This window comes from Phocoena sinus, chromosome 17 (assembly GCF_008692025.1).
Source record: "Phocoena sinus isolate mPhoSin1 chromosome 17, mPhoSin1.pri, whole genome shotgun sequence".
NCBI classification, from domain to species: domain Eukaryota; kingdom Metazoa; phylum Chordata; class Mammalia; order Artiodactyla; family Phocoenidae; genus Phocoena; species Phocoena sinus.
In genome coordinates, this window is record NC_045779.1 from 49635209 (window position 1) to 49651013 (window position 15805).

Genomic DNA, 15805 nt, shown 5'->3' on the forward strand with positions numbered 1-15805 from the left:
AAAAATGTAGATTGTTTTTAATCTCAGGAGCGATTAAGAAAATTCGAGGGCAAGAATGTTATGATCAGATTTCCACTTCAGAAAGATGTCTGTGAAAAGTAGATTAGTAGAGAAACAAATTAGAGACAAGGACACTAATAAGGCTGTTGAAAAGTCCAGAGCGAAAATGTTGAGGTCTGAACGAGAATAGTAGCAATAGTGATAAGAAAGGAGGCATGGATATGAAACAGATTTAGGAATTAGGATTAACAAGATATGGTTATTAATTGGATGTCAGAAAGAGTTAAGGATAGCTCTCAGGTTTTTTTGTTAGGAATATATTATTCATCGAGATGGGTGATGTACAAAGAGTAGAAACAAGCAGCAGATAGGGAAGTTAGGTTAGTTGTGGAACTTATTATAGTATAATATGAGAAACTAGAGAACAGATTGGGGGCAGGGGGGAATTAATATTCTGTTCTGATAGATAAAAAAAAATTTTAAATCAACAACATATAGGTAGATGTTGAAGCCATAACCTGTGGATGAGATGCCCTTTGAGATTATAGACTGAGTGAAAAGAGAATTCTTGAGATAGGTTTTGGGGGTATAGTAATATTAAGTGACAGGCAGAAGAAAAGGCTGTAAGCTTCCATCTTAAGCAGCTAGAAGAACAGTAACAAATTTAACCTAATGAAAATAGAAGGAAAAACGAAATAAAGATGTGAGCAAAAATCAATAAAATTTAAAACAAGCATACAGAACAGAAAATCTGAGAATAATAAAATTGTAAACCTCCAGCAAGATTAAGAAAAAGATAAATCACTGTTAAGAATTTAAACGGAGACATCACTGGAACCATTGAACCTTAAAGAGATAAGATATTGTGAAGAACTTTGCATCAATAAACTTGACAATGTAAATGAAACAGAAAAATGTTTTGGAAAACAGAATTTATTAAAAAATGATCCAAGAAGAAATAAAATTTTTGTATTAAAGAAACTGACTCTCTTAATTAAAAACAAAAAAATCCTTCCCACAAAAAACTCAGGTCTGTATGCTTCCACTGGGTAATCCTTTTAAGTATTTAAGGAAAAATAAAGTATCAGTCTTACATGAACTCTTCCAGGGTACTGAGAAAAGGGAGAACTTATGTTATTGAGGCTAGCACCACCTTGATACCAAAACTTTACAATCCTTACCAAAAAAATTACAGAACAGCATGGTATGAGCATAGATACAAAATCCTATATAAAATATTCACAAATCAAATTTAGCAATGTATGAAAGAATAATATATTACAACCAAATTGAGTTTATTCCAGGAAAGCAAACAGTAGTTATTTTTAAATTGGTATTGTTTTCCACATTTAAAGAAGAAAAATCCATGATCATCTCTACAGAAGCAAAAGAAGCATTTGATCAATTTCAGTGCCTGTTTATGATAAAAACTTAGCAAATTAGAAAAGAAGGGATCTTCCTCAATCTGATAAAAAAAATCCTTGAAAAATGTACAGGAAGCATCATCTTTAATGGTGAATTATTGAAAGTTTCCTCCCAGAGGTAGGAAACGTAACAATAATAACTGCTTTCACCACTTCTATTCAACATTATCCTGGAAGTTCCAACCAGTTCAATAAAGCAAGATAAAAGGCATAAGGACTGGGAAGAAAAGACTTTAAATGTCATTTGTATAGGACACAATCGTGGACATAGAAAATTCCAAAAAAATCAAACTATTGAAATCATTTGATTTGCCAAGGTCACTAAAGACAAGTTCAATATTAAAAAAAAGAGTAAAAACCCTTCTTTTTATTCTTTCTAAACCAATAGTTAGAAAATGAAGCTTAAAATACTGTCATTTTGCAATACCACTGAAAAAATCGGATATGTAACAAAAAGATAGACATAAGTAGGAAGGATATACCATGCTCATGATATGAAGACAAAGTTGAAAGATGTCAGTTCTCTAAAATCAATCTGTATTGGCAGGGAAAATCTCAGCCAGGTTTATTTGTGGAAATTAAGCCGGTCTGTAATTTATATGGAAATGTAAAGGCAAAGAACAGCTGAGGCAACAGTGAAGAATGAGGCTGTGGTCTTAAATACTAGATAATCAGGATCTATTAAAAAGGTGTTTAAAACAATGTGGTATTGGTCAAAGGATATACAAAAGAATGGATTAAAGTCAAGAGTCTAGAAACAGACTGATTTTTTAAAAAGATGCTGCTGCTGCTTAGTGGAGAGAATGGTCTTTTCAATAAATGATGCTGGATTAATTGGATGCCTGTATGGAACAAAAAATCTTGACCTATCATACCACATAATTACAGATTGTAGATCTAAATGTTAAAGGTAAAAAAATAATGCTTTTAGTTGAAAAATATAGGAGAATATCATCATGACTTTAGGCTACACATACATTGGACAGAAAAGCACTAACTATAAAGGAAAAAAATGGTAAATTATACTACATTAAAATGTTAAGAGCTTTTCATCAAAAGACATCATTAAAAATGAAAAGGCAACCAACAGAGTAGAAGGTTTTTGTAATACACAGATCTAATGAAGGTCTCATACACAATATACAAATGACTACGACTCAAACAAAAGACGAAAAAGGCAGAAGACTTTGGTAATTCCTAAAAGTATTAAAACAGCCAATAAGCGCTATTTTAAAAAGGAATGTGAAGTGGAATAACTTTGGAAAACATTTTTTGGCGGTATTCTACTAAAGCTAAATTTGGCTGGCAAATTTCATTCCTTGCTATGTACCCAACAGTAATTGTGTATATTTGTTTACCAAAATATATGTACTAGAGTGTTTAAAAAAGAACTATTTGCTTTCTTTCTCCTCTCCTGACCATCGCCCTGCTCCCTCCATACATTCACCCATTCACCTGTTTTACTGAGTCTAATTTACTGCTTCCTCTGGCTTGTTCCTGGAAGTAATCAAGCACGTGGGCACTCTTCACTAGCAGAGTCTTGGTTCTTACAGCCAGCCCTCTGGTAAGGCGCACTGGTTTTCAAACCAGCTAAAGGGGCTCATCTTCCCAGTGTCGGACTCCAGGTCTGGGGGTGCCCAATATGTGTCTCAAACCCCTCACTCCCCAGGCAGGATCCCCGAGCTTGTGATATATCCCCTTCCTCTTTGTGTTCCCTGCTCAGGGTGCAGGCCCTGCTGACAGCTTCCCCTCCCTTCCTACCTGGTTCTGTGTGAATCTTTCTTTAGAGCCTTCGTTGTAGCATAGCCTTTCTGCCAGTCTCCAGTTTGTCTTCAGTGAGAATTGCTCCACGTGAAGTTGTACTGTTGATGTGTTCCTGGGGTGAGGTGAGCTCAGCATTCTCCTACTCTCTGCCATCTTAATCTCCCCTGCAACCTTTTCCTTACTTTTTTCAGAGCTGCATCCATGTGTATGTACCATGCTTTTTTCGGCCATTTTCCTATATGTATTAGGTTATTGCATTATTTTACAATTAAAAATAGTACACTATGTTATGCATATGTATTTTCATATTGTTTGAGTTGTATCTTAAAAGGAAATTTGGGGATTGGAATTTATTGGTCAAAAAGTAAATGCAGGGCTTCCCTGGTGGCGTAGTGGTTGAGAGCCCGCCTGCCGATGCAGGGGACACGGGTTCGTGCCCCGGTCTGGGAAGATCCCACATGCCGCGGAGCAGTCAGGCCCGTGAGCCATGGCCACTGAGCCTGCGCGTCTGGAACCTGTGCTCCACAATGGGAGAGGCCACAGCAGTGAGAGGCCCGCATACCGCAAAAAAAAAAAAAAAAAAAAGTAAATGCAATGTGATTTTGTTAGATACAGGGGTGCCCCCCAAATCTGGGCACACAATGCCATGAGATAATCCTTGCTGGGATGATATTGAACCACAGCACTCTGAAAACCTCTAGGCCAAGAAGTTAGGTCCTATGGCGCATTTATAAATTAAATACTTCTGCAGACATTGTGTTCTTACTGTGTATCAAGAAACATCCTCGGTACTGGGAATGAAAATGTATATTCTAGGAGGCATCTGCATTAAGAGGCCACTTTAACATGGGCCAGATGGTTCCCTGCTTCTGTAATCCCTGAAATTAGTGACAATAAAGTACAGCGATACTTTCTCTAGCATGAGTTCCCACTGAAACGAAATTCTACTTTACACAAAATTATTCCCACATCATGTGAGAAACAGTACCTAATATATCTGTTGGTAGTATTAAAAAAAAAAGGGTGGGGGGGCTTCACTGGTGGAGCAGTGGTTAAGAATCTGCCTGCCAATGCAGGGGACACGGGTTCGAGCCCTGATCTGGGAAGATCCCACATGCCGTGGAGCAACTAAGGCCGTGCACCACAACTACTGAGCCTGCGCTCTAGAGCCCACAAGCCACAACTGCTGAGCCCACGTGCCACAACTACTGAAGCCCGTGCACCTAGAACCTGTGCTCCTCAACAAGAGAAGCCACCGCAATGAGAAGCCCACGCACCACAACAAAGAGTAGCCCCTGCTCGCCACAGCTAGGGAAAGCCTGCGTACAGCAACGAAGACCCAATGCAGCCAAAAGTAAATAAATAAATTTATTTAAAAATATATATATTAAAAATAAAAATTCATTTTAAAAAAAAAGGAACTTGAATTGGGGAAGGGAAAGTAAAAGCAGAAGTAAAAATATAGTTGCAGCCTCATTTTCCAACACAGTGTTGGCGAGAAAGAAAGTCCGAGTGCCGACTTCCCTCCTGTTGATGTAAGTGGGCAAAGTGATAAGAAGGTGAACTTGGGAATCAGGAAGTCATAAAACTTCAAGTTAAAGAAATTAAAAGGCATCAAACATTTGGAGGTCCATACAGAAAAGGTTAAAAAAACAAAAATGTACCTTTCAGTAACCCCAAGATCTTTAAACATCTGATTGAAAGTTTGGAAAAATCCTGAAGATTTGGAAACCAACTGTACACTTACCCGTTACTAGGAATTTAGAATTGCCAAAAGTAAAGTGCTATTGATAGTATATTTACTTTATATATAATTATTTCATATGTTATTTGGTGACTGAAAATATGAGGACTTTCATTAACATGTTTGCCACCTGAGTTCTACTCATCTTTTTTTGTCTAAAAGCCTTAAGGTTTTCAACCATGGGTTTTTCCTATCATGGAGTTTTTTTAAGATAAAAATCTGTCATATAGCAGGCATTTTCCTCTAAGAAAACTTTCTGATTTTAGAGTCACACCTTATTCAGAAGAGTGTTAATGTAAGCTCTCTGAGAAGAAGACTTTTAAATTCCATCCTCACGTTCAGACAAACTGAACTTTGAATGATCTGCATGGATGCTTGCATAAACTGTTACTGCCCAGAGTTGAATACGCGCTCTCTGTCTCAATATTCCACCGACTCTAGAAGTAACCCGAGTTGCACTCTATAAAAGTGGCATTGTGGAATATAACTTCAAAACAGTAATATAAAAACAAGAACATAAAGTACAAGAAAGTATCTTTTATTCTTGTGCCATGTTTTTAAGTTTTGACATAGGTTTCACTGTTGTGATAAAAGTATACATCTTATATGAAATCCTACTTAGAAATATTAGTTATTAATTTGTAATTTAACAAATCTATTATGGAAACAAAAATGTATAAACCTTCTTTAAGAAGATTTTTGGAACTTTCAGTTTGAAAGAGAATCATACATGAAAACAAGGATAACTCCTACAGTAGTTTAATCCATACTTTATATTAAACCTAATGCCTAACAATTATGAGTGTCTATTACTTTGAGGTATTATGCTTTGACATTAATTTCTGTATCTAACACCGAAGTGCTATAATATCATTTAGTAACTTCCATTGAATTCTGAAAGAATTGTAATCTCACAATTTTTATTCAGTTTGTTTTTAAAATTATACAAGGCACATTAAATCTAATTGAGAACAATTGACAAGTAACAGATTAGTGCCAAATAAATTTGTCTGTCATCATTAAGCTATACTTTTTTCACTTTGGCAGGACTAATATTGCTGTTTTAGGACTTTCAGATATTTCCAAAAATTTGTTACAGCATGAAGTAAATTAAAATGTCTCAAGTCTGTTTCTGATCTACCCATGATTCTATCAGATTCTTCTACACTCAACATTCCAATTCACTGTAGCATTTTCTGTATTTCTACTTCAAACAGCATGACTCACTAAGGTTTTGAGAAAAAATGAAACTTCCCCAAGAAGTCCTGCGATGGCAGGTAAATCTAAATGTCTTACCTTTGCTCTGCTTTCATAGAGAAAGTGAACAAAACCGCCTTCTCTGCTGGCTCTAAGACCACCAGCAATGTCTTTTTATGTGATTTGTGCAAATCACATCAGAGAAGGGTGGCTAATTTCTGTTGGAAACCTATTAAATTCAAAGTCCACAGAGAAATTCCAGCATCTTATTTGAATACAACTTTTTATTTGTGTGCTTATTTTGTGTGCTTGTTTTTTTAAGGGATAAAAATAATGGTACAAAGTCAAGCTTCCTAGAAAATTTTAAATTTAGTTTTGCCAAACTTGCTGGAATTTTTTTTTCCTGAACAATGACACATTGTAATATGTTTTGCTGATATTTCCCTGAAGTCAGCATTTTTCTTAGATATAATTGTTTATTTAAAGATTTATAGTAGTTGTGCAAAGAATAGCCAAATATTTTTGCCTAAAAGGGTAAATGGAATTTCAAATATTTATACTATTATATACGAATGGTCCTCGATGTCCTTTCTGAAATGCTTTGTGTGTGCTTAAATAAAGTGCCAAAAAAGTCAATCATGTAAAAATTGTTTAATATTTGCCAACTTATTACAGAGCAGTTTGCATTTTACTTTTCACTACATTCGCATTTAGCATTAAGACAAGAGTGGGTCAAGTTTGGCTTGTGCAGTTGAAGGTTCACTCAGTAGAGTAATCACAACATGGTCATCCCGGCCTTGCCATAACATCTCTCCTTCGAAGTCAACCAGTCCATGCTTCCTGGCACGCATGAGAATGCCCACAACTTTATCTGAAATACGAACGTATCTGTCAAAGAGATCTCCAAAAGTAACCTGGATCTTGCCGTCCCGTCTGTGGTGAGCCATCGTTCGGATGATGAAGCACATGTCCATGATTTCTCTGTAGATGTGCTCCTCGGCTCTCTTGGCCCTTTCGGCAGTTTTGGTTCCTTCCTTGGGACGGCCGTAGCCTTCATCTCCTTTGTGCAGGCAGGTGGACATGGCCAACTCATAATCAAACTCTTCACTGAAAGGATTGAGCTTCTGAGATCGTCTGTGTTCATCAGCCCAGTGTTGCCATCTTTCTGTCAGGTTGCCCACTTGGCTGTATTTTTGCTGGGCTTTGCAGTTGAGTTTCTCTGTGAATCTATTTGCCCTAAAAGAGAGAGAGAGGATGAAGAATCAAAATATTGATATTTTAACACCCAAGTGTTGCTTTCTGTTTGTACTTCTTGTACATATGCATCTTAATGTAACTCTATAATTGTTTCATTATGAAAGAAATATGAACAATTCAAAAAAGTAACAGATAAAAGAAGAAAAATCATATACAAGGCCACCATTGTTCTTAGTTTGAGGTATCTCCTTCTAGATTATTTTCTCTCTAAATAACAGTAATGTTTTAAGCTCTGTAAAATAATCATATTAAACTATTTCAAGAAAAAAGCTTCCTTACACAAATGTAATGCAAATATGTGTATCTTTTTTTTTTAAAGAAGATGTTGGGGGTAAGGGTTTATTAACTAATTTATTTATTTTTGCTGTTTTGGGTCTTCGTTTCTGTGCGAGGGCTTTCTCTAGTTGTGGCAAGCAGGGGCCACTCTTAATCGCAGTGCGCAGGCCTCTCACTGTTGCGGTCTCTCTTGTTGCGGAGCACAGGCTCCAGACGCGCAGGCTCAGTAGTTGTGGTTCACGGGCCTAGTTGCTCCGCGGCATGTGGGATCCTTCCAGACCAGGGCTCGAACCCGTGTCCCCTGCATTAGCAGGCAGATTCTCAACCACTGTGCCACCAGGGAAGCCCCAAATATGTGTATCTTAAAGTTGCATATTAGTAACATTTAGAACTGGACTCGAATGAGTGTATTAAGGGAATACACTTTACACAGGACATCAAGAAACAATTATTTGCCCAAAATAAGCCTTATATCGGCACACATACTCTGTAATATTTACTCATGTATAGATTTTTATATATGGATTTTTTTTTTTTTTGGCCCCCTGCACAGCATGTGGATCTTCTTTCCCCGACTTGGGATGGAACCCGTGCCCCCTGCAGTGGAAGTGTGGAGTCTTAAGCACTGGACCGCCAGGGAAGTCCCTATATATGGATCTTTAATGAAGCATATCTATACTAGTATCTATGATGTACCACAAATTTTGAAAAATCAAGCTGTATATATAGGAAACACCAGCTAGCAATAGTAACATTTATTGAACACAGTGTGCTGGCATTCTTCTAAACACTTTCTACTAATATTTCCACAACCATTTCATGAGATAGGTACTGTTAATCTCACTTCCCAGATGAGGAAACTGAGGCCAGAGGGGTTAAGTAACTTTGCTTAAAGTCACAAAGCTGTTAAGTGATGGGTCTGTGACTTGTACCAAAGTTAATCCGGCTCCAGAGCCTGTGTATATCTTCTGTGAAATGCTGCCCTAACCCAGCGGAAGAGGCAGGATTCAAACCCAAACTGTCTTAGGCAGAGTCAGTGCTCTTCCCTCTGTGTAATGATGCCACTCAGCCTGCCAGGACAGTGTCTAATATGTGGATGAGCTGTGTCTCAAATGTGTGTGTCTGCCTTTGCAGTTTGGAATGCATTTCTTATTAAAACAAAACAAAAACCAGCATTGGAAAATGTAGACCAATAATGTCATGAGGGTGCAGATCTAATTTTAAAATGGCAAAATTTGTCTTTAACAGACTTTCCTGTCATTTCTGTATCTCCAATCTCCTAGACTTTTTTTCGAGGTCTCTTTGCCTTCATGAGTAAAGCATGAACTCTTGGACTACCTAAAAGTCAGAAATTTGTATTCCTCATCCGTACAAGTGACTCACCCATCCTTCTCCCCAGCTCCGAGTGGCTTCATGTGTGGAAGCATTGGAAGTGGGAGATGTAGAGCAGGGTTGAATTTGCTTATGGCAGTGGCATGCCCGAACTCAGTGGCCCCTGCTATCTGAACTCTCACAATTTGCTGTTCAAAACCCAGGAACGGGTCAGATGTGAGTCTTCCTCGCTATCCAAACTCACTTCCTGCAGTCTGGTCATTCAGATGCAGGAGGCTAACACTGGATGGAGAGGCAAGCTTACTTGCCTGAGCATTGTTTTCTTCGAAGAGGAAGGCCATCCACTAGATGGCGACCTTTCACTAATTCCCGTGGTTTGTGTCCTACACTTGCTGCATTGTTTCACTGTTGCAGTAGAATTCAAACTAGGAGTACATTGCTGAATATAACACTGCTCTTCTTTGTAATGACATGGGCAAAAGTATATGACAAAGTTAATTGGGAAAAAGCAGCATACAAAAACTGTTTACACAATTAATCACAACTTAAAAAAATCATACATGTATGGAAAAGTGCTAGGAGCTACACTGCCCTGAAGTGGAATGCATTTCCCTCAACCCTGCTGGTCCTCGTCTTCATCTGCATCTCCACAGACTGTCCCTGTTCAGCTGCTCAGATTATGGGCTGCTTGATCTCATGACCAAAGGAGAGGAAACACCTAGTGCCCTTGGAATGATGGCAATCCATGGCAGACATAGTCTTCAATAACAAGCCCAAGGCTGGAACATCTTGCTGGAGAAGCGACTTGAAACATTTCAGAAGAAAGTGAAAAGAATAGCACGGTTTATTAGCTCATACTTTTTGTCTCCTGAGCACCACCTGTGGTTCTGTCCTGTAGTATAAAACATAATACATCCTCCCTTTAAGGAGCTTCTGGGCACTTTGACATTCCTTCCATCCTCTAGTAAAGTACTTATGACAACTGCTGTGTGCCAGACAGTCTTTTAGGTACTCGTTGAATATTCAATAATGAAAACAGAACGACGAATAACCACTAAAAGACATTCATGAAAATCATCAGAGTGAACCAAATTTGAGTATTTATGGTACAATTCTAACCATGTAAAATGTGTACACACCAGGCCGAAGAAATCAAGAGCATGTGCACAACTGAAAATAATTATGTCGGTATCTAGATGACAGTTGATTTTTTTTTCTTTTTCAAAATTCTCTTTCATGCTGGTATTATAGTTGACCCTTGAACAACACAGGCTTGAACTGCGCAGGTCCACTTATACATGGGTTTTTTTTTTTTATATAGTAAATACTACAGTACTACAGGATCCTCATCGGGTTGTTCAAGGGAACAATGGTGGGGGAGGGGTTGTGATCTTTCAAGCACTTGAAAATCCGAGTATAACTCTACACTTATACTGTATCCATGGTTCCACCTCCATAGATTCAACCAACCATGGATTGTGTAGTAGTGTTGCAAGCATTTATTTGAAAAATCTGCTTATAAGTGGACCCACACAGTTCAAACCCATGTTGTTTTGCATCAACTGTATTGATTTTAGAATTTACAAGAAGCAGAAAAATAGAAAAATATTCAAATTATCATCCAGAGGTAATTTGTTTAAACTGTATGTTATATGGGTCTCTCATTCATTGATGTAGTATTTTTTCTTCTAATTTTAATTAGAACTTAAATTCCCTGAGTGTTGACACTCTATGTCATTTGGGATAAGGGTTGGGGTTGGTGAGGTAATAACTGTGAAGAAGAGAAACATCTAAAAAAGCACCTACTAAATCTTAATTTCCATTTGTTATATGGTCAAACTGTAATTCCCAGTAATAAGAGAAAAGGACAGCAAAAGAATTGATCCTATTAGCAAGAATTAGAAAATAGACAAGGTTGTTTTAAAGAAGTACCAGAAGAAAATATATCTTAATGAGTATTTAATTTTTTCTATCTTATAAACGTTCTATATTGTCTTAGTATTTCCAGTTTTTAAAAAGTATGGAAGTTTCAGGTTTAAATCAGGATTAGAAAGTCTTATACCTTGAGTATCCTCCTGATCAATGAATGTAAGACTCAATATATCAGCTTATCCTGTTTTTCTAAATTTCAAGTAAAAATGTGAATAACAGTTTAGATTGAGCTTTAGAAAGACAATCTCGTTACACATTTATAGAAGCAAAGCGTTACACATATCTTAGGCTGGAACACTTCTCCGTCAGTAAACTGAAGAACTTCTGCCACCCTTTCCAACTTCTCAGGGAAGTTCTGGGGAGAATCTGCTCCTCTGTCCACTGGTTTGCTTGCCCTTCACCACAGGAAGTATAGCCAGCTTGGTTAATGGGAGATTGATATCTATGGGGTCACACTTATCAGAAGTAGGGTGACTGAATTCAAAACTGTCTCCTTTCTGTTACCAGCCATGTTTGGGAGCCAAGCCTGTGCTGCTCCTTGCAGATCGGCAGCTGTCCTCAGAGTCCATGGAAAGGGTTCCAAGCTCGAGAATTGGGGGCAAATATTAGAAAGCCATACTTTCCCCTTCATTTCTAGCAAATATCTTCAATATAGTGGTACCAAAACACTACAGTTTGGGAGTTATTGGGATTCCACTAATGAAGCTGATGCTTTGATCTCCATTTGATTTCTTGAGTCCATTCTGTCCTCAGAGAATCAGTCTAACAGTGGTTAAGAATGCAAGCTCTGGCATCAGCCTTCCCAATGTCATCACTTACTAGCTCTATGACTTGTATACATCTCCACGCTCAGTTCCCTTTTCTATAAAACGCTCAACCTTTAGTATTTTTGCCAAACAGAACTTGGAGGAGAGAATGGATGAGTGACTGTCGTTTCAATATTGCATCATTACTGTGTGGGAGATAAAATTTCCTTTGTCTAAAGGAGCTGGACCAAACAAGTCACATAGCTATACAATCAAAAGACTGAATATTTAAAAAATAAAGCATAAAATAGAAATCATTTTCATAGTAAAGCCCCAGGTAGTAGAACTCTACTGGTGAAGAATATTTCTACTTTCTACCAAACCTGACTTGTCTCTGTTATCCATAGAACATCTTAACCACCAAGAAAACTTTTTTTCTACTTAAATATTCATGACACATAATTTTCTCCCTGTTAGTGGATATGGGGAAAGAATGGTGCTTAGAATTAAAAATAAATGAACAAAACCCCCTTTCCCATAGGCCTCCTCAATAATGCCACATTCATTTCTCAAGCAGTATGTGAGAGTCCCATCAGGTCAAAAGTCCCATTGGGCTTCTGCTGAAGCTTCCTGAGCATAGCTAGGATTACTGCTGACATTCAGAGCTGCTGTTGCTGTGTACAACATTCTGGTACCCTACGTATTCTAAGACTAAGGGAAAGGAACCAAAGAAGGAAGGAAGGGATTTCATTCGCATTCTCCTCCCCAAACCCTGAGAGCCAATCTCCTAGCATCTCATAGTGTTGGGATCACCAGGGCTGGCCCCTTGCATTATAATGAGTACAACTTATTAAGTAGCTTTCCTGGGTCCGTTGCTTTACATAATTAATACCAAAATAACTCTATGGATTATCACCTCTATTTTTTTTAGATGAGTACAAAGAAACTTAGGATTTGCCAGAGTGACCATGATTCAAATCTGTCTCTCATTCAAAGGTATCTATCACACTAAGAAGGTGTCCATGTCCATGTCTGTCTGGGGGAACCAACAGAAGGGTCCGGTATGGAAGTTCTCACTTCTAGGTGAGACAGTTTAGAGTAGTGGTCGAGAGGGTGGGCTCTGGATCCAGAGTGCCTGGGTTCAAATCCCATGGGCTGTACAATCTTATACAAATTCCCTAATACTTCTTTGTCTTATGTTCCCATCTATCCAATGAGGATAATGACTGTGCCTACCCCATGAGAATGTTTTGAGGATTAAATGAATAAATACTTAGACAAGTGCCAAAGAAGAGTAACATGCATTGGAGATTGGTCCCAACTGTCACCTCCCTACCTCTGGCCAATTCAAAACATGCTGACAGGAAGATCATCATTGTGCCACCCTTAGTCTTTGTTCTGTTGGGTTTATTCTGTTCTATTGTTTTGTTTTATAGCACACACACCCCCAAATTCACAAGGCCGAAACTTAGACTATGGTTCCATATGGTCTGGTAGAATAGTGATTTCTGATTATGAATTCCTACGTGAATGTAAATAGAGCACAAATCTAGGTCTCTGAATGCATCCTCAAGGTTCTGCATGAGAAGTAGCATCATGTCTGGTTGCAAAGCCTTACATTTGGAGACAGGCGTACACATCTCAGGTCACTAACTTGCTGAGTGAAATTTCCCTCTGAGCTTCAGTGCTCTCATCCCTAAACTGGGATATTACCTACCTCACTGTGAGAGCTCTAAGGGCAAAGCACGTAAAATACCCACAGCACACACTAAATGCACGCGGAATTATGATTATCTAAGTTTGCCATTTCATTTTTCTTGAAAGCTTTCAATATAATAGTGCTAATTCTTTCAAAACATCTTTAAAGTCACAAACTGACAGCTTTTTGTCAAATAAGGTAACTAATTTTGTTCTTTACCTTCTGATTATATCATAAAAGTTGAAAAACACACCTACACATCTAACCGTTCCCAGAAGGAGTCAGTTTATAATTATTTGCCACATCTGAGACTTTTCCTATATTCTGATATCCTGTGGTTGTTGAGTGAGAAATCCTGACTTCCTGTTACGTGGAGCCAGCTACTGTCTTGAAACAAAACTTGCGTTTCTTGTCAGACTGAAGTATCAGTTTGAGTCTGTGTGTGTGTGTGTGTGTGTGTGTGTGTGTGTGTGTGCGCGCGCGCGCGCATTTAGTTGTTTTCGGATTGTGATATTTTAATTACCTAGCTTTTATAGCATTTCTGTCTTTGTTTATAAGCAGAACAAAGTTTTCTGAAGGTTTGAAAAATTGCTAAAAAAATCTATATGAGGAGTAATAACTTTCATATAGTGAGCTTATGTGCAGGCACTGTGCTAAATTCTCATCTCCTCCCAATACAACAGAATTTATTCCAAAAGGTTACTGTTGCCATTGTTTTACAAAGGAGGAAATGGGTTTAGAAGAATAAGCCGTTTTTTTTGTGTGGTGAGAACATTTAAGAGATATTCTCTTAGCAACTTTCAAGTGCATAATACAGTATTGTTAACTATAGTCAGGGCAGAGCTGGAATCTGAACTTGGGTCTGTCTGACTTCAGAGCCTGCTTTGACGTCAGACAGCAGCTTCCCACCTGTATACAGGCTCACAGAAGTCCGTGTTCCAGGGGCACTATTTGGGTAGATGTGTCTCTTGAAAATACTGTAGACTGATTTTGGACAAGGGAAAGGTTTCTCCACTCAGTCTACCAGTAAATACTTGTCTCTGCAGAAAAATACACCAATTTGTTACTCATTATAGAATTGACTTAAAAATTTTTCCCAAAGCAGATACCCCTCTCCGGTGGCTTCATCTTTGTTGTGGCTAAACCTGGAGTGTTCAAAACAGAAAGGAGAAACCAAATAGTGCAGGCCCTTGGCCCAAAGGTCCATGGCTGAGCTTGGTCCTGCCCTCTTAGCCCAGGGGCGTGCCTTTCCCCAGACCTCGCTGCCTGCCCGAGCTGTGAGATTCTCACTCTGACTTTGGTGGTCCTTCCCTGCTCTCTGGGATTCCCGCGGCTGCCTGGGGCTCAGGAGCGGGATAAGGAGTTGGGAGACGCATTCACTTACTGGAAGGGCAAGGGGCGTTTGATTCTGGCAGCGGCCACCCGCTCTCCATCCAGCTCCAGCCTCCCCTCCGTCTCCCCTCCGTAGCCGCTGTCCTCTGTGTCTACACTGCTGCTCCTGCACTTGGGCCCTTCCCGTTCCTCCTGTCCCATCTCTTTCCAGCCTTCGATCCGCTCAGATACCAGGCTGGCACATTTTCTCCTCCGCGTCGGGGAGCCATGGCCGCAGAGGATTCTGTCCATTTCACTCTCTGGCTGCCCAGCTTCAGGCATGTCCCCATCCTTCTCGTATCTGTGGCTGAGGTGGCCCACATCCCCTCCTCTCTCGTAAGCCTTGCTGACGACTGTTTTGGTCACCTCTTTCCTTTTGATCTGAGACACCTCGGTGGCTTCCTCTGAGCTTGGTCCATCTCCGTGTCCCTCTGGCTTTGGGGAGGAAGACTTTGGGGCACTCTGAGCTTTCCGGTGGGTGGTGGGATGGATCACTGGTCCAGAAGCTTGGGGTGGGTTCTGGGTCCCTCCTGGCATCCAGCCTGTGGGCTCCTGGGCCTGCCTGATGCTGTTCTCATTGGCCCACTGCTGCCAACCTCGGGCCAAGCTGATAACCAGGGTGGCTGTGCGTACCTTCCGGAGGGCACTCTTGGCTGGCCCCTCCTCCCTTTCCTTTTCCCCTGGAGCCATGCTACCTTTCTCTTCTCTGCTGCTAGCCTGGGCACTGGCTAAAATGAGTGTGGGCCGGTGGAGGGCCTGCGATTTAAATAGAAGTGGGACGTGGGGTGGGAAGGGAATTTGGTCACGGTGGAAACTATGTTAAGCACTTCTTGCCAAGACGCAGTGCCTTCCCTGTGATGGTGTGCTTTTTTTAAACCCTGACAGCTCCAGTTTCATCAGAGCAGAGGGACATCTCTGTTGGTAAAGGACAGTGAGAGGATCACGCCCTTTCTTCTCCAAGTGCCAGAGTGGAAATTACTAGATCCGACCATGTGCTCAGCCTTAGGTTTTTCCTGACCTTAAAATATGGTCCTACCATTTATAGGAGCATAAAATACACGCA

General features: G+C 39.5%; 1 protein-coding gene across 1 annotated transcript; it reads right to left on the bottom strand.

Moving 5' to 3' along the window:
* Positions 1-6765: 6765 nt before the first annotated feature.
* ABRA (actin binding Rho activating protein) lies at positions 6766-15477 on the bottom strand. The gene is made up of 2 exons (XM_032609370.1): positions 14756-15477; positions 6766-7365 (listed from the first exon to the last, which is right to left on the bottom strand). Exons 1-2 carry the CDS (start codon positions 15430-15432, stop codon positions 6846-6848), a joined length of 1197 nt encoding a protein of 398 aa, XP_032465261.1. The 5' UTR covers positions 15433-15477; the 3' UTR covers positions 6766-6845.
* Positions 15478-15805: the final 328 nt, after the last annotated feature.